Source organism: Microcaecilia unicolor, chromosome 1 (genome assembly GCF_901765095.1).
Source record: "Microcaecilia unicolor chromosome 1, aMicUni1.1, whole genome shotgun sequence".
Classification (NCBI taxonomy): domain Eukaryota; kingdom Metazoa; phylum Chordata; class Amphibia; order Gymnophiona; family Siphonopidae; genus Microcaecilia; species Microcaecilia unicolor.
The window spans coordinates 194,419,946-194,446,161 of NC_044031.1; the positions used below are offsets into that span (position 1 = coordinate 194,419,946).

A 26,216-nucleotide genomic window follows, 5' to 3' on the forward strand; every position below is an offset into this window, starting at 1 on the left:
ACCTGATCTTGATTTGTCTTTCCCATTTTCAGGGCATAGACTGTAGAAGTTTGCCCTGCACTGTCCTTGTTCTCCAACTTCTGAAGCTGAATCTGTGCAGCCACGATCAGGGCACAGACCATAGAAGTTTGCCCAGCACTGGCTTTGCTTCCAAATTGTTGATGTTGCCAGTAATTGTAATACAACAGTCTAAACCCCATCCTTTTATGTGTCCTTGTGTGTTTGGGGGTGGGGGGCGGGCAGAAAAAAGTGACAGAAGTTCAAACGTAACTTTTTTTTTCATACTGCTTATGAACCCATGACATGAAAAATCAGCCATTCCTAACGTTTTGGATCCGCTACTTTAGTCACCTTTTCTTAGAAACAGTTTCATATATATTTTGAATCTATTTATTGTACTTTGTATTATGCAGAATTTGTATTTATGATAAAATGTTATCTAAATTGTTGCAAGCAGTAGGCTAGTAACGACTGATAAATATGTATAAATTAAGGCATCCACAGCTAGGAAATGCTACTGCCTCAATGTTGGGCTGTGATGTCTCAGCAGAGGGACATTGAGAATATAATGCTGATTTTTGTTTGCCATGCCTGTTGTATTGAAATTGAAAATAATCACAACCCAGCAGTTATATAAACTCAACTACAAACATTCATTCGGACTCAGTGGCAACTTTTTTCATATGAACACACAGGTTCATGACTCCCCTGCCTCTTCATCGGCCTTACCCAATAGCATAATTTCCAAATGTTCATTTTTAATGACCATTTCAGAAATATAAATCTTCAAAAAAAAATGTTCACTTATCTTAAAAAAAAATCACAAGGACCCAATGCCAACATGGGCCGTGTTTCTCCATTAAGGCTAATCAGTTTCACAATAGTGATACCTAATCCAGTTCTAAATTTAACTCATGGGGATGTACCGTATTAAGTGTGAAAATCCATCTCTGCTTTTTAAAATTAAGACGACTTTCAGCATCTGGAACTGGATTGTGTATCACTATTGTGAAACTGATTGGTTCCTTGCTGTCTTGTGACTTTTGAAATGCTTATTTGAAGGTATCATCACCATTTTGGTTCTTAGCAGTATTAAGATAGAGATGTCTGTTTGTAGAGCTAGGTGTTGCCACATTGCATTTTGTTATAGATGTTTATATAGATTTTATTGAAGAGTTTTATGTATTTCTATTGTAGGACTGTTCCCTGATGAAGCACTAGTGGCAAAACATGGCCCATGTAGGCAATGGGCCCTTGTGATATTTTAAGTGAAAAACTTTTTTGGAGACTTATATTTATGAAGTAGTTATTAAAAGTGAACATTTGAAAATTATATTACTGGATAAGGCAAATGAGGAGACAGGCGAGTCATGAACCTATGTGTTCACGTGAAGTGTTGCTGCTGAGGCTGAATGAATGTTTGTGACTGAAAATCTACTATAATAAAACTCACCCTCAACGTTCTGAAGACAACGTTCTGAAGTCACTCAGTCACTCCCTGAAGGGTTCATGGATTCATGGTGGTGAAGCCACATTACTGACCATGTCTCTCTGCCCCGCCCTCGCATGACGGACCAATCAGAAAAAACACCCTCAACATTCTGAAACACAAAGGACCATCACAACACCGTTCCCAGGCAACACTAGGCAACGTAAGACGGGCCAATCAGAGGAAACTACGTGACAATAAGGGAGGAGCATCCCCCAGCAGAATGGCTCATTATCTGGGCAGCACGGAGAGCACAGAACCACCGCTGGAACGAGAGAAGAATATTCCTGCTGTGGATATGTGCAAAAATAGACCGGGGGGGGAGGGGGGGGGGGGAGAAATTTTTAAATGCCTAATGCCAGTACTGAAGAGTGCCAGAGGGCCTTTAGCACAGACTATATTTGGGATTGCTTGACATGGAGTCAGAGGAGCCGGAAAACAACGTGCCCGTCACCATCTGGGACGTGGGCGAACAGGACAAACTGCGGCCCAGCTGGAAGGATTACCCGCGACCCAGCCAGCAGCAAACAGCGACCAAGGACAGCACAGCACATCCCCCAACCCCCAAGCAAAAAACAAAACAAAAAAAGACACACATCAACAACCTGCACACACACCGCACCCACACACACACACACACACAAAATAACTCTGTGACACATATACACACACACACACACACACACACACACAAAAAGCCACATTCTAGCGCCCGTTTCATTGGTTTCGGAAACGGGCCTTTTTTACTAGTTTTATAATAAACGCTGGGCTGTGATTATTTTTGATGGTTGGTGCCCCTGCTTGCGAGTTCTATTTGTAACCATTATAGTTGGTTTTATGTTGTGTTGAAATAACATTCCACCCATTTTGATTTTAAGGGATTTGCAGCAAAGCATTGCTAGAGAACCCAGTGCACCTTCTATTCCTCCTGCATACCAGTGTGCTCCAGGAGGTGGGAGTGTAACGACGCCCAGCACAGCATCCAGCACACCAACTCCTGCACCAAGAACTGTGTTTGTAAGTACAAAAAGTGGAGAAAGTCAGTGTGCTTTAAGCATGTAAAGTAAGCATCATGTTAAATGTTGCATCTACTTAAGATTTTAAGCCAGTTGAGGGGAATCGCTGAGTGAAATATATATACTCTGCTATTATAGCAGTCAACATAGATTCTTTAACACGGGGAGCAAAATACTGTTCTAAGTTCTTCCTCTGGATATACTCCTATGAGTCTCTTTTCACAACTTTTTATTTCATTATTTATCATCCTATAACAACATAATTGGAGCATATATTAAAGTTTTCCTTCTTTCCATGGAGGCTAGAATACAATTTACCATTATGAAAAGCAGTTCAACTGTAACTCAACAAAGATCTAAATAACATTAACAGGTAACAGTATAAACTTTTGTAGTTATTAAAGCACATTGATTAATAACCCCTCCCCCCCCCCAAAAAAAAAAAAAAAAATTAAAATTTAGAACTGGGTATAGTATCTGATATTAAAGGAAAAATGAGTGAAGAACAGTACCACTAAAATACATATGAACACAATCATTTGGAAAACGACACTAGTGCTTTTTCAGTGGTAAATACTTTTTTTATAATTTAACTTTTTATTGGTCATTCTAAAACTGTACATCAAGAAGGATATAAAACTACATAAAGTGTACAATAAACAATATACCATAAGTACTTATCTGATTGTGTTGTATGCCCATGTAAACGTTTTCTGAACCTATTTTTCAACATGTGTTTTGTAGTTAGGAGGCAACAAGAAAGGGGAGTGGGTCCCAGCAAGGTCAGTGTGTAATATCAATAAATAATAAAAAGTAAGAGCACAGTATCTGCAATAAAGTGGTTACTACAGTTCAGTCAAGGACAGGGAAGGACACTAAACAGAGATAGATAACTCTTAGCTGACATATGGAATGAGTTTAAACAACACCAAGATAATTTATAACTCCTTAAAGTAGGCTTCAGTTTCCAAAGTTTACAAAATTAAGCCAGAGATTTTTGTTGCTGGTTTTTTAATTAAATCTTTACAAATGAAGAAAAATATTTCATAATATGCAGAACATTGTAATGTAGACATGAGCATCCAGTTATAGTATTGGCCAATCACATATACAGAAAAATAGAAGGAAGTGACAAGAAAACCTGCTCATTTTGAAGTATTGACTGACTATTAACTCTCATGGTTCGTATGTTTGCTCCAATATATATTTTTTACCTTTAAGCTTCCACGTTATCTGTTTTTTTTGGCCATATTAGTATACCAAATCTGTAACCTAAGTGTCTTTCCAAAAACAGATTTGAATGTCACTTACAGGTAATTCAAAACATTTTACCTTTGTGCATGTGCTTGTACTGAAGAATTTGAACTAGTATAGTGCTCTAGTCTTAGGTTTCTGCATAGTAGATGTTAGGTGCCTACAATTTATTAAGAATACTAGTGCAACCAAGCCTGTTTTGTCAAAAATGAAACGGGCCCTAGGAAGGCTCTCGTCTAAGCGATTTCTCCTCTCTCCCCTGCTCCTCAATGTCCCGCGATTCTGACCTCCCTTCTATGTGCAGCGATTCTCCTCTCTCCCCTGCTCCTCCATGTCCCGCGATTCTGACCTCCCTTCTATGTGCAGCGATTCTCCTTTGCCCTGCCATCCCCTCCATATGCAGCGATTCTCCTCTGCCCTGCCATCCCCTCCATATGCAGCGATTCTCCTCTGCCCTGCCATCCCCTCCATGTGCAGTGATTCTCCTCTGCCCTGCCATCCCCTCCATATACTACTACTACTACTACTATTTAGCATTTCTATAGCGCTACAAGGCATACGCAGCGCTGCACAAACATAGAAGAAAGACAGTCCCTGCTCAAAGAGCTTACAATCTAATAGACAAAAAATAAATAAAGTAAGCAAATCAAATCAATTAATGTGAACGGGAAGGAAGAGAGGAGGGTAGGTGGAGGCGAGTGGTTATAAGTGGTTACGAGTCAAAAGCAATGTTAAAGAGGTGGGCTTTCAGTCTAGATTTAAAGGTGGCCAAGGATGGGGCAAGACGTAGGGGCTCAGGAAGTTTATTCCAGGCGTAGGGTGCAGCGAGACAGAAGGCGCGAAGTCTGGAGTTGGCAGCGATTCTCCTCTGCCCTGCCATCCCCTCCATGTGCAGCGATTTTCCTCTGCCCTGCCATCCCCTCCATGTGCAGCGATTTTCCTCTGCCCTGCCATCCCCTCCATGTGCAGCGATTTTCCTCTGCCCTGCCATCCCCTCCATGTGCAGCGATTTTCCTCTGCCCTGCCATCCTCTCCGTGTCCCGTGATTTTGGCCTCCCCTCTGTGTCCAGCGATTCTCTCCTCTCCTCCCATCCCATCCATGTCCATCGATTCTCCCCTGCCCTCCCCTCCCCTCAATGTCCCGCGATTGTCCTGTGCCCTGCCCTCCCATCCGTTCGTAACATCCTGACGTCAGCTCGCCTCCAGCGTTCCCTTCCCTCTCACTGTTCCGCCCTCCTCTGATGTCACTTCATCTTTACGCGAGGGCGGGACAGTGAGAAGGAAGGGAACGCTGGAGGCTTGCTGACGTCAAGATGTTATGAACCCAGACAACCAGCTATAGAACATTGAGGTACAAATTATATAGTAGATTAGTTAAACCTATCACCGATGCCCACATATTTTTGATCACAAAATCTGTTATTGGAAGATGACAACTGGTTGCCTGTAACTTATAGAATTCTCTTTGTTTAAATGTTTTTATTGAATGACATTAGATCCAACAATAACATAAATGTTGCAAATTTCCAACAAGCAATTAGTGAGCAAATGTATTACTAGAATTCAGTTTTTAACAGTAGCAAAATAAACGATATTTTATTATTTATTTTGGTGCATTTGTACCCCATACTTTCCCACATAAGCAGGTGCAGTGTGGCTTACATAAATCAAGAGCATACAATTCAATATGGAGAAGGCACAGAAATAGAATGAGGCAGGAGGGGAAGGTACATGGGACGACACGGGTAAATGACAGGGGCGAGGAGTCAACAAGGGAAAGAGGGTAAACTGAGGATTAGCCAGGGGGATAAGCCTTGGCAAATAAGAAGGACTTCTTGAACTGCTGATGATCGGCAAGCTCCTTAAGCTGTCGTGGCAGCAAATTCCAGGATTGCGTGCTGATGTAGGGGAAGGACGAAGCATAAAGAGTCTTGTATTTTACATTCCGATAGGTGGGGTAATGTAGCTGGAGGTAAGTCCTTGCAGAGCTCTGGGCATTTCTGGAAGGCAGATCAATTAGAGTAAGCATGCACTCAGGGGCTTCACCATAGATGATCTTGTGCGTAAGTGAACAGATTTTGAATGAAATGCGGTCCTTGACAGGGAGCCAGTGTAGTTGAAAATGGAGCGGCTGAGCAGGAACAAAGCAAGATTGCCCAAGGATAAGTCGTGCGGCCGTTTTTTGAGCCGTTTGTAGATGTTTAAGAATATAGTCCCAGCAACCGGCATAGATCCCGCTGCAGTAGTCTATGTGGGACAGGACCAGCCAGTGTACAAGGGTACGGAATAGATCCTGTGTTAAGAAATGCCTGATACGCTTCAGCCGCCACATGGCATAGAACATATGTTTTGTGATGAGTTGCACTTGACTGTCCAGGCGTAAGTGGTCATCCAACATAACTCCAAGGATTCTCAGACTATTGGAGATTGGAAGTGTGCAGTCCTTCACGGTGAGCGTTTTGTGGACAACTTTATTGTACTGGGACGAAAGGATAAGACATTGCGTTTTGTTTTGATTAAGTTTAAACAAAAACACCTTTGCCCAGGAATCCATGGTGGAAAAACAGGCTTCAATTTGTTCAGCGATTTCGGCTAGTGTTGACCGGAAAGGGATGTAGATTGTCACATCAGCCACATAAATGAATGGGTTAAAGCTGAGTTTTGATAGTGCTTTAGCTAGTGGAATCAGCATGACATTGAAGAGGAGCGGAGAAAGGGGTGAACCCTTAGGTACCCCACAATTGGCTTTCCATGGCGCCGAGAAGTTGGAATGCACTTTAACTTGGTAGGTACGGGAGGTTAGGAAACCCTTGAGCAATTGTAACACGTTCCCACTTATTCTGAATGTGTCCAGCAGGTACAGTAAGAGCTCATGATCCACCATATCGAACGTGCTGGACATGTCAAATTGGAGTAATAAGATTTGGTTCTCAGTGGATATTTCCCTGTTGAAATTAGATAGACGGGTAACCAGTACCGTTTCGGTACTGTGTTGTGAGCAATGCAAAATGTCAAAGTTCTGCATGTATTCAGTTAGCTGAGTAGTGACCAAACTCTCCATTGTTTTTATTAGTAGGTGGATTGAGGCTACTGGCCAATAATTTGAAATAACATCAGCATTAATCTTTGGGTTCTTGGGAATAGGTGTCAGAAGAATGCTTCCGTGCGTAGGAGGGAATAGACCCCGCTCGAGCATGAAGTTTAGATAGGAGGTTAAATCCGCGACGAAGCAATCTGGTGCAGTTTTCAACAGGTGACTAGGGCAGATATCAAGACCACAATTTTTCATGGAGAACTTTGAAAGCACTCGTGCTACAGTGTCAGTGTTCACAGAGCTAAAGGTGGACCAGTTGCGATCTGCTGGGCAAAGGGCAGGCGATGAGTCTAGGGTTTTGAGAAAGTCCTCGACGACAGCAGTACTGCCGAGCAGTGATTTTCGTAATAGCTAGATTTTCTCACTGAAATAGGCTGCAAGCTTGTCAGCAGAGGGACAGGCGGCTTGCGTGGACACAGTTCTGCGTGTATCAAGGAACAAATTCAAGAGTTGCTGAAGTTTTTTAGCGTCTTTGCCAGCTGACGTGAGTTTTTCCGAAAAGTATGATCGCTTCGTGCTTTTGAATGCGTATTTGTATTTCCGATGCCTGGATTTCCATGCGTTTAGGGTACAATTGGTTCTTAGTTTACGCCATGCTCTTTCAAGTTTTCTTGTTTGTGACTTTAGCGCTTTTAGCTCCACAGTGCTGGTAGGCGGATACAACACATTAGTTAATGGATTCATCTGCTGTGACTAAAAGAAAATTATCAAGGTAAGAACCTAATTTTCCCATACCCACATCCTCTGGAGGAGAGTAAAGATGTCCGTAAAAGTCCTGAAAAAGTGCACAGATACCCTCCTCAGATCTAACGTATTGGTTCATCCCATCCAGTAACTGAATCACCCTACGCGGGTTCCCAGTCTTTGTCACCAGATAAGCCAGTAGACTCCCTTGCTTATTAGCATGCTTAAACAATTGATAACGGCAATAAACTAGGGACCTCTGAGTTCTAGAATGGATCAGCTGATTTAATACAGTCTGAGTGGAAACATTAGGGTTGGTACCAAACAATTGTGTCTCTCGTTTAACTTGAGCCTCCAAACAGAGTAACTCAGCCTTGTCTGCTCTTTTCTTGTGAGCCATGTACGATATTATTTCACTTTGTAGAACTGCTTTCACAGCCTCCCAGAAAGAACAGGTTTGGAAGAGAAATAGTTTTTATTATGATCTATATAATCTTGATATTTACTCCATAAAAAAGAGTGGAATTTAGTGTCATAGAACAAAGCTTTAGGAAACAGCCACTGAAAATCTCTCGAACCCTGCGGGCCCCACTTCAGCTGAATCCGTTTTAAAGCATGATCTGAAACAGTCCAATCATAGCCTGACACACACGAAACACCAGCTCAGTAGAAACTAATAGATAATCGATGCAGGATAGAGTATTATGAGCTTGTGAATGATGAGTATAATCTTTTTCTCCTTGATGGAGAAGGTGTCAAGAGTCTAAAATAATCAAGTACTGTACACAATAAGGGGACTCCTTTTGATTAATCAACAGGAGCAACCTTGAAACAATTAGAACAATCCAAGAGAGGATCAAAACTGATTTAAAGCCCCCTCCCATGATTATAGGGACCCTATCAAATGTTTTTCAAATGCCCAATTAATTGTTTAAAAAAAGATTCATTATAGGCCAAGAGGGATTACGAAAAAAAGATAGCAGTAGAGGCAAAAAAACATAGTAAAAAAATTGTTCGGTATATTAAAAGCAGGAAGCCGGCAAAAGAATCGGTTGGGCCGCTGGATGACCGAGGGGTAAAAGGGGCGATCAAGGAAGACAAAGACGTAGCGGAGAGACTGAATGAATTCTTTGCTTCGGTCTTCACCGAGGAAGATTTGGGTGGGATACCGGTGTCGGAAATGGTATTTCAAGCGGACGAGTCGGAGAAACTTACTGACTTCACGGTAAACCTGGAGGACGTAATGGGGCAGTTCGGCAAACTGAAGAGTAGCAAATCTCCTGGACCGGATGGTATTCATCCTAGAGTACTGATAGAACTGAAAAATGAGCTTGCGGAGCTACTATTACTACTACTACTACTACTACTACTACTTAACATTTCTAAAGCGCTACTAGGGTTACGCAGCGCTGTACAGTTTAACATGGAAGGACAGTCCCTGCAACTTATCCTTAAAATCGAGCGTGGTACCGGAAGATTGGAGGGTGGCCAATGTAACGCCTATTTTTTAAAAAGGCTCCAGGGGAGATCCGGGAAATTATAGACTGGTGAGTCTGACGTCGGTGCCGGGGAAAATGGTAGAGGCTATTATTAAAAACAAAATTACAGAGCACATCCGAGGACATGGATTACTGAGACCGAGGGGTAGATGCATCAAGCAAACGTAAAAAAATCAGAAACGTTAAAACCTTTACCGAATTTCAAATAACGAAGCATGCTCCAAAAACACAGCCCCAAAAAGTTTGGTGCGGTATTGGAAAGAACGATGCACCAATCCCCGTCGGTAATCGGCTCGTAAAGCATGCGCAAAGCAGCCAAGCGTTATGCTGGCTGCTCTGCGCATGCCAGAAACGTTCAAAACACAGTCAAATCGCAAGCACATGGCTCCCAAATCAAAATAAAAATAAAAAAAGGATCGGGAGGGGGCAAGGGCGCTCATCAGGAGCGTCCTGTACGGACGGCCTTGCCCCCCCCCCCCCCCCGCTGCTCCCCAATTTCCGCCGCTCCCCCCACCCCGAAAAAGCAAACTTCTAGAAGCCCCTGCCCCCTCCCTTCCTCACTACTCTCTCACCTCAGCTCCGCCTCCCGACATCCTCCGTCCGTGCCCCGCCCCCTTTTGGGGTCGTCGCCGCCATTCCCCTCCTCCATCGGGCCCCCCTTCCTCTTACCGGGCCTGTGCAGCGCCTCTCTCCTCTGTCCGAAGGCGCTGCACGGGCAAGAAGAAAGCTGAATCAGCTGATGCCTGCCTTCGCGATGGCGCGTCTTTCTCCTGCTGCGCCCGCCCCTGTCTGACGTCAGTAACCTACTGACGTCAGACAGGGGCGGGCGCAGCAGGAGAAAGACGCGCCATCGCGAAGGCAGGCATCAGCTGATTCAGCTTTCTTCTTGCCCGTGCAGCGCCTTCGGACAGAGGAGAGAGGCGCTGCACGGGCCCGGTAAGAGGAAGGGGGGCCCGATGGAGGAGGTAAATGGCGGCGACGACCCCAAAAGGGGGCGGGGCACGGACGGAGGATGTCGGGAGGCGGAGCTGAGGTGAGAGAGTAGTGAGGAAGGGAGGGGGGCAGGGGCTTCTAGAAGTTTGCTTTTTCGGGGTGGGGGGAGCGGCGGAAAGTGGGGAGCAGCGGGGGGGGGGGGGGGCAAGGCCGTCCGTACAGGACGCTCCTGATGAGCGCCCTTGCCCCCTCCCGATCCTTTTTTTATTTTTATTTTTTTTTTATGTGTTTTCTGAGGTCCTTTGGACCAATCACAGCGCTTTTAGCTCTGCTAATGCGCTGGGATTGGCTCAAAGTTTGTTTATTTTTTCACTTAACACTTTTTCCTGGCACAGAGCTGTCCTAACGAGAGGTCCAGACCTCTCGTTAGTTTTCCTGCCTTTTTCCTGCGTAAAGGCAATCGGAAAAGGTTAGTGCATGTCGTTTCAATGGGGTTTTCACACTAATTGCTCATCTCCATTCCGTTTTCGTTAGCTGCTACTACCGTCGAAAAATAGGCTTTAGTGCATGGAAAGGATCGGAAATTCTTCCTTAAGGGCTCATTTAACGATGAAAAACGTTTAGTGCATCTGGGCCCGAGTCAGCACGGCTTTTGTGTGGGGAAATCTTGCCTGACCAATTTACTTCAATTCTTTGAAGGAGTAAACAAACATGTGGACAAAGGGGAGCTGGTTGATATTGTGTATCTGGATTTTCAAAAGGCGTTTGACAAGGTACCTCATGAAAGGCTACAGAGGAAATTGGAGGGTCATGGGATAGGAGGAAAAGTCCTATTGTGGATTAAGAACTGGTTGAAGGATAGGAAACAGAGAGTGGGGTTAAATGGGCAGTATTCACAATGGAGAAGGGTAGTTAGTGGGGTTCCTCAGGGGTCTGTGCTAGGACCGCTGCTTTTTAATATATTTATAAATGATTTAGAGATGGGAGTAACTAGCGAGGTAATTAAATTTGCTGATGACACAAAGTTATTCAAAGTCGTTAACTCGCGACAGGATTGTGAAAAATTACAAGAGGACCTTACGAGACTGGGAGACTGGGCGGCTAAATGGCAGATGACGTTTAATGTGAGCAAGTGCATGGTGATGCATGTGGGAAAAAAGAACCCGAATTATAGCTACGTCATGCAAGGTTCCATGTTAGGAGTTACGGACCAAGAAAGGGATCTGGGTGTCGTCGTCAATAACACACTGAAACCTTCTGCTCAGTGTGCTGCTGCGGCTAGGAAAGCGAATAGAATGTTGGGTATTATTAGGAAAGGTATGGAAAACAGGTGTGAGGATGTTATAATGCCGTTGTATTGCTCCATGGTGCGACCGCACCTTGAGTATTGTGTTCAATTCTTGTCGCCGCATCTCAAGAAAGATATAGTAGAATTGGAAAAGGTGCAGCGAAGGGCGACTAAAATGATAGCGGGGATGGGACGACTTCCCTATGAAGAAAGACTAAGGAGGCTAGGGCTATTCATCTTGGAGAAGAGACGGCTGAGGGGAGACATGATAGAGGTATATAAAATAATGAGTGGAGTGGAACAGGTGGATGTGAAGCGTCTGTTCACGCTTTCCAAAAATACTAGGACTAGGGGGCATGCGATTAAACTACAGTGTAGTAAATTTAAAACAAATCGGAGAAAATGTTTCTTCACCCAACGTGTAATTAAACTCTGGAATTCATTGCCGGAAAATGTGGTGAAGGCGGTTAGCTTAGCAGAGTTTAAAAAGGGGTTGGACGGTTTCCTAAAGGACAAGTCCATAAACCGCTACTAAACGGACTTGGAAAAATCCAAAATTCCAGGAATAACATGTATAGAATGTTTGTACGTTTGGGAAGCTTGCCAGGTGTCCTTGGCCTGGATTGGCCGCTGTCGTGGACAAGATGCTGGGCTCGATGGACCCTTGGTCTTTTCCCAGTATGGCATTACTTATGTACTTATGTACCTATTGGGAACATAGACATTCACCAAAAGCAAGGGAACACGATCAAACACCACTATAATGTAACACCCCAAGGGATCTATAATTTGTTACTGTATTTTTATGTTTCAATGATTTTTATTGACAGCAAATCAAATACAGTTACATCCATCTGGAAATGTACATGTTAGTTCTTTGCTATCTAACATTATATAACTATTAACTCCCTCCCTTCTTTCCCAACCCCCCACCCCCACCCCACCCCTTCCCCCCCTTCCCTTATTAACTTCTCAATATAACAGTAAGGAAGAGCATTAGGAGTTAGGTGGCAAGTAAATGTCTCTTTGCTGATGGTTGTAGCGTATTCCAGAATTTGCCCCAGGTCTGTTGCAGTCGCCTTCCATCTTCTGAGTTTAGGTCTCGGACTGCGCATCGTTCCAATTTGGATAGATCTATCATCAGTATTCTCCATTGAGTAATGTTCGGTCCCTTCCGGTCCATCCAACCATTTAAGATCACTTTCTTTCCTATCAATATCGCGCGTTGTAGAAATCTGCGGTATCCCGGCAATGCCGGCCTGGCATATCTGTATACTTCAAATAAGATCAATGGCTGTAACACTGTCTTTCTATGCCAACATATCCATACTGCTTCGAGCACTTGCTTCCAGAATTGTTGCACTCTCGAACAGGCCCAGAACATATGTCCCAAAGTGGCCATTGGGGCAATGCATTTTGGACAATTCCCTGTTGCTCCATATCCTGCTCTCCGGGCTCTGTGTGGTGATACATATAAACGGAGTACAAATTTATATTGCATTTCCCAATATCGTGCGAATGGCGAGGTGCAGAGTGCAGACATCAAAACGTTTTGTATCATACTGTCCGTCACCTCCTCAGCCAGGTCTGCAGACCAGTCCTGTGCCTTCTTCTTGTAGTCTATGTCCTCTGTGGTGTCTAACAAATGTTTATGATGGTACTTTAGCGGGACTTCATTTTGAGATCCCAATGTCAGGGCTGTGCTCAGTGTGTCTTGAACATCTTCACATAGGTTGATCCAGCCCACTGATGTGGCATAATGTTTCACTTGCAAATAAGCAAACACATCTGAAGCTGGCAGTGCCTATTCTCTTTGTAAATCTTTAAAAGGTTGCATTTGTCCTTCTTCATTTATTATTTGATACAAGAATTGAATACCTTTCTGCCGCCAACGAGCAAACACTCCTGAAGTTGTTCCCACCGGGAAGTCTGGATTATGATATATTGGCAAGAACGGCGTTGAACTCGCTGAAAAGCCATGCCGTCTACATAGCCATCTCCAAGCTGCTCTAGCAGATGTCAAGAACAAGTTTGTAGAGATCTTAATGTCTGGGTTTTGTTTGCCCGAGTGCAGCAGCCAGCAGAGGTGCACCGTCGGGAAAGCAGATGATTCTATGGAGGTTGCTGAGAATTCCTGACCCCCCACCCGCCAATCTCTTATGTGCCTCATGGAGCTAGCTATCGTGAGGTATCTTATACTTAATAGGCCCATTCCTCCATGCGTTTTAGGTTTGTGTAGAACACTAATTGGGAGCCTCGGTCTCAGGCCTCGCCACAAGAATGTTTGGGTTGCTCTGGACAGTACCCTTTCTTCTCTCTGTCTTAAGTATAACTGGAGCATTTGAAAGGTGTATAACCAACGAGGGGCCACCATCATATTAAACAGGGCGATCTTAGCAGTCAGGGAGAGCGGAGCCTTCCCCCAGTTTTGAAGTGTACGCCTGGTCTCAGTGAGAAGTGGTAATACATTTTCATTGTAAAGCCGTAAAGGATCAATGGGTATCACAACCCCCAGATATTTCAACTGTTCAGTCCCCCATTTCAAAGGAAACTGCCCCTGCCACCTTGTTTGAACCTCTTCACTCATCGGCACTGCCAAGGACTTTGTGTGATTAAGTCTGAAACCTGATAACTCTCCATATTCCCCTACCACTTTAAGTAAGGCCTCCAGTGACACTTGGGGATCATCTAAAAGGAGCATAAGGTCATCTGCATATGCCAATAACTTAATCATATGTTCAGGGAGTTGTGCTCCTTTGATTGCTTTTGTGTTTCTAATTACGCATAACAGTGGTTCCAGTGTGAGCACAAATAGTAAAGGGGAGAGCGGGCAACCCTGACGCGTCCCCCGCTCAATCCTAAACTCTCCTGTCTGAATACCATTAACCAATATGGCAGCTGTTGGCGATGTATAAAGTGCCTGGACTGCCTCAAAGAACCAGCCTTGGACTCCCACCCAACGCAGCGTCTCAAGCATAAACGGCCACTTGACTACATCAAATGCACGTTCCGCATCTAAGCTGACCATTAGCCTGTTTGTATCTGTCTCTTTCGCATGCATCAGTACTGCCAACAGCTTCCGCACATTAAGTACAGATTTCCGTCCTCTAACGAAACCCACTTGGTCTGTGTGCACAACATGAGGCAGGCTCAGAGCCAGTCTGTCTGCCAGAATTCGGGACAAAATTTTTATATCTACATTGATTAGTGATATTGGCCTGTATGAGCCGGGCTGCAAGGGGTCTTGCCCTGGTTTAGGGATCAAGCTAATCAAGGCTGAGTTTGCATGTCGGGGGAAGGTACCCTGTTGAACCGCTTCGTTATATACATCTATCAATGCACCACCTGGTTTTGAAGCATCTTATAAAACTCACTGGTATAGCCATCTGGCCCAGGTGCAGTATGAAGCCGGAGTGTTTTAATGCCCTGCATAATTTCTTTTGCTGTTATTGGAGCGTTTAGGGCCTCGATCTCGTTTGTTGAGGATTTAGGCATTCCCGAGATCTTTAGATAGTCTGATGTTCTGGTCTCTAATGGTTCTTTCTCCCCTACCTCTTTGTAGAGTGTTGCAAAATGTTCTTTAAATAATTCGGCTACCTCGTCTATATTAGTGGAAACCCCGCCTTCCCGTGTGCGCAAAGCTGTGATAAAGTGTTGTTTCCTAGTGTTTTTCACTACTTTGGCCAGATATGCACCGGCTTTATCTCCAAATTTCTGGAGCCTAAATTTCCTATATACAAAGGATCGCGTCATTCTCTCATGTAGGAGGCTGTTGAGCGCTGTGCGTGCCACCATAAGAGCATCATAGCATGCTGGAGTGGGGGTTCTAGTGTATGCTGTCTTCATCTCCCTCAGTTTGCGTTCTGAAACCATAACTTGTTGATTAATGCATCGATTACGCTTACATACATACGCTATTATGTCTCCCCTTAGCACCACTTTTGCCGCTGACCAAAAAAGGCCCGGGTCTTCCAAATGGCACTCGTTATTTCTCTGGTATTCCTCCCATCTCTCACAGATATATTTCTTAAAGTCTGGGGAGGAGTAAAGATATGCGGGGAATCTCCAGCCTGAGGACTTCTGAAAAAAAGACTGTGCTTCTAAGTCTGTCCATATCATTGCATGATCGGAGATTTCCTCTGGGCCTATTTGGGCATCTAACACTTGAGGGAACAATGTTGGGGACATAAATATGTAATCCAGTCTGGATTGCGTCCGATGTACTCTGGATGTATGCGTATAGTCTCTTTCTTCCTGATGTAATAATCTCCAGGGGTCTATTATCCCTGCTAATGTACAGAAAGATTCTAATATGGTCTCTCCACTTTTAACACCCTGCGTCATCCCACTGGACCTGTCTATCTGTGCATCGTATGCCTGGTTCATATCTCCTGCTATTATCAGGGGCAGGTGTGTGTATTGCTGACATCTATGTAGCAGCTGCATGTAGAAACTTCTGCTTTTCACCAGGGGTGCATAAACTGCTACCAATAGTAACTCCTTTCCTTGCATGTTTATTTGAACCCCTAGGTACTTCCCCTCCCCATCTTTGAACCTCAGCTTGGCTGTGCACGCAAGGGATTTATGTATCAAAATTGCAACTCCCCCTTTTTGTCCCATTGCTGGGGAACAGAACATCTCTCCTACCCAATGCCTCTAATTTTTCGTGTTCCTTTCGTGACAGCCTCGTTTCCTGTAGGCAGGCTATTTGTGCTCCATGATGTTTAAGGGCCGCTAAAATTTTTGTGCGTTTTACTGGGGATGTGATACCACACACATTCCATGAAACCAGGCGTACCTTTTTGAGTCCTGATCTAGCCAGGTCCTTTTCCAGAGGTTACATTCAGCTTATTTAGTACACACCACCCCAGGGCGCCCAGCCTCACCCTTAGGGTCCTCTGTTTCGCTTTACTTCTTTTACTTTCTTTAACCTTGCCCCTCTCTACACCCCAATAGTCTAGTCTTCCATATTTCTTCTTCCTGTCTCTTCCTTTCTGTCTACTCACATGTCTCACCCTCCCCCCCTCCCTCCCAGAATTCTTCCCCACTGCCCACCCCCCCCTTAAACACTTCCCCAACTGTGACATTAGGGGACACTTCTTTGCTCGAGGCCCCCACAACTTGTTTGCTTCAACATAATTCTATATAACCCCCAGCAGTGTATTATCTACAGCTTTAGCCTGCACACTCAGCCAGTCAAACCTTAATACAACTGCTCTCAGTCTCCTGATGGGCTGCTCTTTGCTTCTCTTTGGTCCCTTTCAATGCTGAAGACAAACTCCTTTGCTTCATGAATGGACTCAAAACTTTTCCAGTTGTTGTCCTGTTTGATCTTTAGTATGGCTGGGTATAGGAGCATAAATTTAACGTTGAGCGCGGCCAGTTGCTTACACACTGGAGTGAATTGCCTCCGTCTATCTTGTAGCTGGGCGGAATAGTCTTGAATTATACGTATAAGGTGCCCATCAAACTTTACCTCGTCTCGCTTTAGCCGATACCCACGTAGGATTTCTGCTTTGTGCAGGTAGTTATGGACTTTTAAGATCACCACGCGAGGTAATTGTCTGCCATCTTTGATTCGTCCCACGCGGTGCGCTCGTTCCAGGCAGAGCGGCCCTGACGAGTCTGACAAGGCAAACTCCGAAGCCAGCCAACGCTCTAGTGTTGTTGCCAGTACGCGATCTCCAATTGACTCCGGCAGTCCCACGATCCGCAAATTCGACCGTCGGGATCTATTCTCTAAATCATCTAGTTTTGTGGACAGGGATTCTACCGTGCCAGTAAGTTTTTTGAGGGCCGTCTGCATCGGGTTAGTCGTGTCTTCTAGATCCGATACCCTCTTTTCTAATTCTCCGGTCCTCTTCACGGTCTCCGTGAGTCGCGTTTCAAAGGCCTCGTATTGACTGGCCAATTTTTCAAACTTGGGCTCCATCGCTGTTATAATCACCTCCGTCATCTGCGCCAGTTGTTCCGCCGAGAAAGTCGGCCCAGCACAAGATGGCGACTTCTCTGCCCCAACTTCCGATGCTTTCGGCTTTTCTTTCTCTTTTTTAGCCCCTTTGTTCGCCATACCTTTAGCTGGCGTTTCTAAATATTTGTCCATATATATTCAACTGGCCTCCGCTGCTCCAGTGATGTTATAATTCCGGCGCTGTAGGGTTATTTTGAGAGTTTAGTGTGTCGGGGCCTCGGAGAGAGCAAAAGCACGTCTCACCCTCTCATCGCACCACGTGATCCCCTGTTACTGTATTTTTAAAAGCATCCCCTTACAAAATAATATAATAACACCAGCTTTCCTATTGGGCGTAGGATCCTCTATGAAATCCCCCACCCACCAACAACATAACATCTTGTGTTCAATGGAGTTTAAGTGGGTCTCTGTAAAATTGCTATGTGGGTCTTCTGCCTGTTCAACACCTGTAATATCTTACTACGCTTAACAGGTGAGGGGATACCACCAAAGTTCTAAGAAACCAGCTTAAGTCCCTTCAGCAGTGGTGTCTAGGAAGATCAGCGTCCCAGAAATAAAAATGACATTCCAGCCTACATCCCACCTCCATAAGAATAGTGCTCAATGGTACCAGGAACAAGAAACAAGAAGAAAAGGGGGGGGGGGGGGAACATCCTGCTAGTTGTTGCCCATAGAAAGAGAATATCCTCCACCCCTCCCCACCGAATGCCCCAGACCTCCTAAACCCACTATAATTACAGTCTGTCTCCCCCACAAATACCCAACTGAGTTTACCATGTAAACCATTCATGTCTTGGTACCCCTCCCTTCCTTAATTACAGAACCATCCACACTTGAGAAGAAGAAAATAAAAACAGATGATCTTCCATTACAACCATATCCCCTGAGCCCTTTACAGCCCAATACCCAAGCTTCCCCTATGGGTTTATACCCCCCCCCCCAAAAGGGAGAGAACAGTGGAACAACAGATGAAAACAAGCAACCAATCAAGCCAGAACTCCAAACTATGGGATGGTGTTTCATCTGCTCAGCCAAATACCGCAGGGTCCAGAGCAAAACAGAGCAATCAAGCCTGCAGGAATCTGACAGTATGTCCCCAGCACTCTCCAGCAATAGACCCATGTCCTCGGGGGAGGGAGGGGGGGCATCCGCAACAGCCCATACACCGAAAGTTCTCAAAAAAAGGAGGTAGCTGCCAAATCCACATGGCACCTAGTAGCAGGCATGGAACGTTCCTGTAACCCATAAAGGTGATCCTGATAAGTCCAGAGACAGTTCATGATCTGTGCTGAGAGCTCAGAGAGTCCAAAGTTAAAGGTGCAATAAAATCTTTAGCCAGGCCCGCATCCTCAAAAAAAACTTGTCTCCACCTTTGTCACAAAAAGCCTAGCACCCACCTGGAGTTACCCTGCGGCCACCTGAAGGGCTGCTCAGCACTGCCTAGACTTGCTCGTACTTGAGCTCGTACTCTATACTAGCACCCTCCTCCCACCAACTGGTTCCCACTTGCCTCTGGGCTAGTCTCCTACTCAAGTTATTTCCCGTTGATTTCTAGGACACTGGGGCCACATTCCAGGGGTCCCACAGTTTCTAGAAAGCACCCACAGACCCTAAAACACAAGCCAGGATTCTTAGTCAGTCCAGGACAGCAGAGCTAATAAACTATAGGTTTATTATCATGAAAAAGTTGAACAATTGAAAAACCAGATAGAAAAGTGCAGCAAGCAATAACAGATAACCAAAATAAGGATTAACATTAAAACTGTCTAACACTTGTTACTACCTGGGTAGTGTGACGTTTGTGAGCCCTTGGCCCACAGGTGGCTGCGTGAGAATCACCCAACCACTTCTGGGTAGACCGAGTCCCCTCAGAACTAAGTGTACTCCAAAGAACTGGACTGGACCAGAAGTGGAGATGAATTGAGGCAGCTTTAATAGTAGCAAAACAAGGCTAAAAGGGTAGCCAAACACACAGAAAGAAAACAAGCAGCCTAGCTACACAGTCTAACCTAGCTGAATCAAGGCAAACATAAAGCATAAAATAAGATAAAGTAGAACAGCCTAGCTGTATAGGGAAAGGGAAAAGGGTCTTGATATACCGCCTTTCTGAGGTTTTTGCAACTACATTCAAAGCGGTTTGCATATATACAGGTACTTATTTTGTACCAGGGGCAATGGAGGGTTAAGTGACTTGCCCAGAGTTACAAGGAGCTACAGTGGGGATCGAACTCAGTTCCCCAGGTTCAAGGTCCACTGCACTAACCACTAGGCTACTCCTTCACTCCAACACAAGCAGCCTAGTAGTGCCTCTCAATACTGGTTGCAGCAAAGTGTCACATAAAGTCGCAAGGCCCGAGCCGACGCTCCCAGAGCTGGTAAAGTAAAGTAGCAAAGCCCGAGCCAACGCTCCCAGGGCAGGCAAGGTAAAAAGCTGAAGGCAAAGCTTTACTCCTCAGGACGACCCGGCTTGGAAGCAGACTTCCACTGGAACACAGCAAAAGGTGAAAGCTGTAGGCAGAGCTTGACCTCTCAGGGTTACCAGGCTTGGAAGCCTACTGCCACTGGAACACAGCATAAAGTGAAAGTTCTCTGAGGACAAGCAGGCTGCTTGTTCTCACTGATGGGTGACGTCCACCGGCAGCCCAGGATCGGAAAATCTTCCCTAGCAACAAAGTTTGCTAGCCTCGCGCTCCCGTGTGCACCGCGGCTGTCTTCCCACCTGAACGCGAGCGTGCTCGTCAGTCTTTTTTCCGCGGTTCGGGAATGCTACTTTGCCGCTTCTCTGCCCAGGATTCCTCTTGCACTATTTGTTTGTTTCTTCGCCCGTTTTCAGCGATTTTCTTTTTTGAGTCTTTGACTCTTCTTTCTTATTTTTCTTTTTTTGTTTGTTTAAAAAAAAACCAAACCCTTAGTTTTCTTAGTTTTTCCCCTTAAGTTTACTTTATTTTTTGTTTTGCGGCCATTTTGGGCCGCCCGTGTGGGTCTCTCTCTTTTTTGGTGTCTTTTTTTTCAGGCACCATCGAGTTCGACTTCACCGGTGTGATTTTTCCGCCCATGTCCTCGAAGCCTACCAGCGGCTTCAAAAGGTGCACACGGTGCAGCCGGACCATCTCCCTTACTGACAGACATGCTTCGTGTCTTCGGTCTTGTTCGGGGTCCGGTCCTTCGGCGTCGACGGAGCCAGCGGTACCGAGGTCATCGCAGTTATCGATGTCGGCATCGGAGGGTGCATCGTTCTCCGGAGCGCAGGTAATGGCTGTCCAGAGACCCCATGCTGGTAGCAGTGAGCCATCGAGTGGGTCTCCACCTGCCTCGAGGACTCCTGCTGCGCAGGCCCACCGGGACCGACCTTCTTCGGATCCGGCCTCGAGGCGCCGTTTGGATTCAATGTCCTCCTCGGCACCGGGAGGTACCGGTACCGAGCTTCGAGCTAAGGCTAAGAAGCATTGGTCACCGTCCCGTCACAGTGCCGAGAGCTCCGGGGCGCCGAAAGAGTCGGCACCCGAGAAGCGTCGATGCCGGAGGGACCGTTCGCCCTCTATTCAGGAGGTGTCGGTGCGCTCATCTCCGGACAGCCCAGTACCGCCTCCGCGCTCCAGACAGGTTCTTACATCTTCTCCTGTACTGGTGCCTTTGCCTTTTTCAACAGCCACTCTCAACGAGAGCCTCCGAGCCGTTCTCCCAGAGATTCTGGGGGAGCTGTTGCACCCATCTCCGGTACCTTTGGTGCTTGCGCCGTCGGTACTGTCTTTTTCGATGCCGTCGGTGCATGCGCCACTGGCGCCGTCGAGGGAGGCGGTGGCTGGCTCATCACCTGTAGTGCTGTCTCCGACTCCAGTACCGCTTGCGGTGCTGGGGACGAGTGCCACCCAGGCTGATTCCCCGCCATCGTCGATGGAGGGAGCTTCATCGGCTCCGGCGCGGGAGTCTTCCTCTCGACGACACCACGATGGGCATTGGTCCTCGGAGTCAAGATGGGCTCGGCTTCGGACTGAAGTTCATGAACTCATGTCCGACTCCGCAGAGGAGGGCTCGTGGGAAGCAGAGGCGGATGCCAGGTACTTCTTGGACGAGGAGTCCTGTGGTCTGCTCTCTGACCCTACTTCCTCGCCCCAGAGGAAGCTTTCTCCCCCGGAGAGCCTTTCCTTTTCATCTTTTGTCCGGGAAATGTCTACGGCCATTCCCTTCCCGGTGGAGGTCCTGGACTATCCATCCCCTCCTAAGGAATCGTCCACTGTTCCTCTTCATAATGTCCTCAAGCAGACATTGACGACGAACTGGATGCATCCATTAACTAATCCCCACATTCCCAAGAAGATTGAGTCCCAGTACCGAATCCACAGGGATCCGGAGTTAATGAAGACTCAGTTGCCTCATGACTCTGGAGTTGTGGATTTGGCCCTTAAGAAGGCCAAGAGTTCTAGGGATTACGCCTCGGCGCCCCCGGGGCGTGAATCTAGAACTATGGATTCTTTTGGGAGGAAGGCCTATCATTCTGCAATGCTCATGTCCAAGATTCAGTCTTACCAGGTCTACACGAGCATCCACTTGCGGAATAATGTGAGGCAGTTGGCGGGTTTGGTTGATCAGCTCCCGCAGGAGCAGGCCAAGCCATTTCAGGAGGTGGTCAGGCAGCTGAAGGCGTGTCGTAAATTCCTGTCCAGGGGTGCTTACGATACTTTTGATGTTGCATCCAGGGCTGCTGCTCAAGATATAGTGATGCGTAGACTCTCATGGCTGCGTGCCACTGACCTAGACGGTAGAGTCCAAAAGCGTTTTACGGATGCTTCTTGCCGGGGGGATAATATTTTTGGTGAGAAAATCGAACAGGTGGTAGATCAGCTCCACCAGCGGAATAACGCATACGACAAGCTCTCCCACCGGGTGCCTTCAGCATCTACCTCTACAGGTAGACATATTTTTGGGGGTAGGAGGACTGCTCCCTACGCTTATAATAAGTGCAGGTACAATCCACCTTCCTGGCAGCCGGCTCAGGCTAAGCCCCAGCGCGCTCATTCACGTCAACAGCGTGCGCCTCCTCAGGCCCCTGCAGCTCCCCAGCAAAAGCAAGGGACGGGCTTTTGACTTGCTCCAGCAGAGCATAGCCGAGATAAAAGTGTCTGTGCCGGACGATCTGCCGGTCGGAGGGAGGTTAAAGTTTTTTCACCAAAGGTGGACTCTTGTAACCTCCGTTCGGTGGGTTCTTTAAATAGTGCGGCTGGGATACTCCTTCAATTTGATATCAAAACCTCCAAATTGCCCACCGGGAGCGCAATCTTTCAGCTTCCAGCACAAGCAGGTACTTGCAGAGGAACTCTCTGCCCTTCTCAGCGCCAATGCGGTTGAGCCCGTGCCACCGGGGCAAGAAGGGCTGGGATTCTATTCCAGGTACTTCCTTGTGGAAAAGAAAACAGGGGGGATGTTTCCCATCCTAGACCTAAGGGCCCTGAACAAATATCGGGTCCGAGAAAAGTTCAGGATGCTTTCTCTGGGCACCCTACTCCCCATGATTCAGGAAAATGATTGGCAATGCTGTCTGGACTTAAAGGACGCCTATACTCACATCCCGATATTGCCAGCTCACAGGCAGTATCTGCGATTCCGTCTGGGAACACGGCATTTTCAGTACTGTGTGCTACCCTTTGGTCTTGCCTCTGCGCCCATAGTGTTCACGAAATGCCTGGCTGTAGTAGCGGCGTCTCTTCGCAGACTGGGAGTGCATGTGTTCCCTTATCTCGACAATTGGCTGGTGAAGAACACCTCAGAGGCAGGAGCTCTACAGTTAATGCAGATGACTATTCAGCTCCTGGAGCTGCTAGGGTTTGTGATAAATTATCCAAAGTCCCACCTTCTTCCAGTTCAAAGACTAGAATTCATAGGAGCTCTGCTGGACTCCCAGATGGCTCATGCCTACCTTCCCGAGCCGAGGGCCAAGAATCTTCTGGCTCTCGTCTCTTGGGTACGGACATCTCAGCAGATCACAGCTCGGCGATTGCTCGACCACATGGCCTCCACAGTTCATGTGACTCCCATGGCTCGTCTTCACATGAGATCAGCTCAATGGACCCTAGCTTCCCAGTGGTTTCAGGCCACGGGGGATCTAGAGGATGTCATCCTACTGTCCACAAAATTTCTCAAATCCCTGCATTAGTGGACAATTCGATCCAATTTGACCCTGGGACGTCCCTTCCAAATTCCTCAGCCACAAAAACTGCTGACGATGGATGCATCTCTCCTGGGTTGGGGAGCTCACGCAGAATCTGTTTGTGGTTTAGAATCCAACACCACCCTCCTAGACCCATTTTTGTTCTGTTCCAGGCTGCACTCTCAGTTGTTTATGGTTTCAGGTCAATCTATGTTATGTCCTCGCCGTTGCGAGGCCCAATTGACCATGTTTATTGTTTTGAGTGAGCCTGGGGGCTAGGGATACCCCATCAGTGAGAACAAGCAGCCTGCTTGTCCTCGGAGAAAGCGAAAGCTACATACCTGTAGAGGGTATCCTCTGAGGACAGCAGGCTGATTGTTCTCACAATCCCACCCACCTCTCCTTTGGAGTTGTGTCTTCCCTTGTCTTAGCTCTGTACGGGACTGACGAGCACGCTCGCGTTCGAGCGGGAAGACGGCCGCGCATGCGCGAGGCTAGCAAACTTTGTTGCTAGGGAAGATTTTCCGATCCTGGGCTGCCGTTGGACGTCACCCATCAGTGAGAACAATCAGCCTGCTGTCCTCGGAGAATACCCTCTACAGGTATGTAGCTTTCGCTTTGTAAGCAAAGCTCCACTCCTTAGGATTACCAGGCTTGGAAGCAGACACTCCACTGGAGTGTAAGGAGAAAGCTGTAGGCAAAGCTTCAGGCCACGACCTCACAAAGAAACAGTAGTTGGAACTAGCAGAGCCCAGGCAGGCCTGGGCTTAATCAAGGATAAATTGCCAGAACACTGAGCACACTCAGAAGCCAGCTTAAGAAGTGCTCAGTGCTGATGACATCAGCAGCTTGGCCTCCACCACTCTACAGTGACTCCACTGGCCACCGACAGGAACTTCAGGTAATTTTAGTAGGTTTAGGAGGAGGAACAGGGCACTGATGAGCAAAGCACAGACGTCGTCACCAACGACCGTGACAGGTAGCACCTGGGGAGTTCAGGAACTTAACTGTTAACAAGCCTTGAACAGGATCTCAGGACAGAGATGCTTCTCCTTTGTACCCCCACACAGAGATTAAAGAAAAATCCAGTACCTCCTGGCTAGATTTGAAATCCAGGGCCAATCAGAGTCCCAGGGTATCAGCTTTGAAAGTATCTGGCCAATGGTACTGCAGTTGCCTTTCCATAAGCTTAAACTGGAAAAGAGAGTCTTTTTTCTGCAACAGCTTTAAAACTCAAATCAAGTGCCATCTGCTGGCCAATGAGGAGAAATACACCATGAAATAATAGTTTTCAGGCTTAGAAACGGTGGTGTGCTGGTAAATTTTTAACAACAGGCTCTCTCTCTGAACCACCTCTGCGCCCCCCCCCCCCCCCAAAAAAAAAAAAAAAAAACATTTGCAGAGCTGGCTATACCCGGGGAGAGAATGTGCTTTCAAACAATCCTTACATCCAAATTTACCTTCTTTTAATGTAAAAAAAAAAAATCCTTTGTCCTCCATCTTTTAAGACACTACCTACCTGCTGGATAGTGATGGCACAAGGAAAGCAAGTTTGGTCTAGTGAAGACTAACTCAAAATAACCTGGCTGTTCCTTAGCTGGGCCGTAGTATTACCATATTGAAAATGCGACCATACCAACAAGCCTCTGTGGTAATGCTCCACTAATAAGTTAAAAGATTAACTGGATTTCTTGAAAGGATTATATAAATTTAGGATGCATCATGATTAGGGACACACACATATGCTTATTTATTCAATATCACAATTTTTCATACAGCCACAAAACAACCTTTTAGGGTAGATAGTGCTCACAACGAGCTCCTTTTATTACTGACCAGTCAGAGATAAGAGTTTTCAGTTGCCACAGTATAAGTTATCACAAGAACAAAATATAAGAAAACCAATATGGGCTGCATTAGGGGCTTATATATAGCCCATTTATGTATAAACAAAAGAAATCTGCACGAAACAAAATATACCCCAAAACTAACTCTACCAATTTCGGAAAACCTGAAAATTCTTGGAGTCACCATCGACCGGCACCTAACACTTGAGAACCACGCGAAAATCACGACCAAAAAGATGTTCCATTCAATGTGGAAGTTAAAAAGAGTAAAACCATTCTTCCCAAGAACCATCTTCCGGAATCTGGTACAATCATTAGTACTCAGTCACCTAGACTACTGCAACTCACTATACGCTGGCTGCAAAGAGCACATACTCAAAAAAACTCCAAACAGCCCAGAACACAGCAGCAAGACTCATATTTGGAAAACCAAAATACGAAAGTGCAAAACCCCTACGAGAAAAACTACACTGGCTACTACTCAAAGAACGCATCCCGTTTAAAGTATGTACCTTAGTACATAAAATCATCCACAGCGAAGCCCCAGCTTACATGTCTGACCTGATTGACCTGCCACCCAGGAATGCCAAAAGATCATCTCGCACATTCCTCAATCTTCACTTCCCAAATTGCAAAGGCCTAAAATATAAACTAATGCACGCATCAACCTTTTCCTATATGAGTACGCAATTCTGGAACGCATTGCTACGTAACCTAAAAGCGACCTATGAACTGACCAACTTCCGAAAACTGCTGAAGACACATCTTTTCGACAAGACATACCACAAGGACTAAAACATATGAAAAACCCACATATATCTAGTAAGCATTGTTAACATGCCCCATATCATATCTTCATCATACTTTCCATTACCTAATATACTTCTGTTACACTAATATTAACTCTCCTCTCATTTCCACTTTCCACTATATATTGTAAGCCACATTGAGCCTGCAAAGAGGTGGGATAACGTGGGATACAAATGCAATAAATAA

General features: G+C 46.0%; 1 protein-coding gene across 1 annotated transcript in view; it reads left to right on the forward strand.

Annotated features, from left to right (window-relative positions):
• The window catches only part of PDCD6IP (programmed cell death 6 interacting protein), a 203,604-nt gene that overhangs the window by 138,711 nt on the left and 38,677 nt on the right, over window positions 1–26,216 (forward strand). The window contains 1 exon segment of the mRNA XM_030203495.1: window positions 2,368–2,506. Within this exon segment, the coding sequence (XP_030059355.1) occupies window positions 2,368–2,506 (139 nt within the window).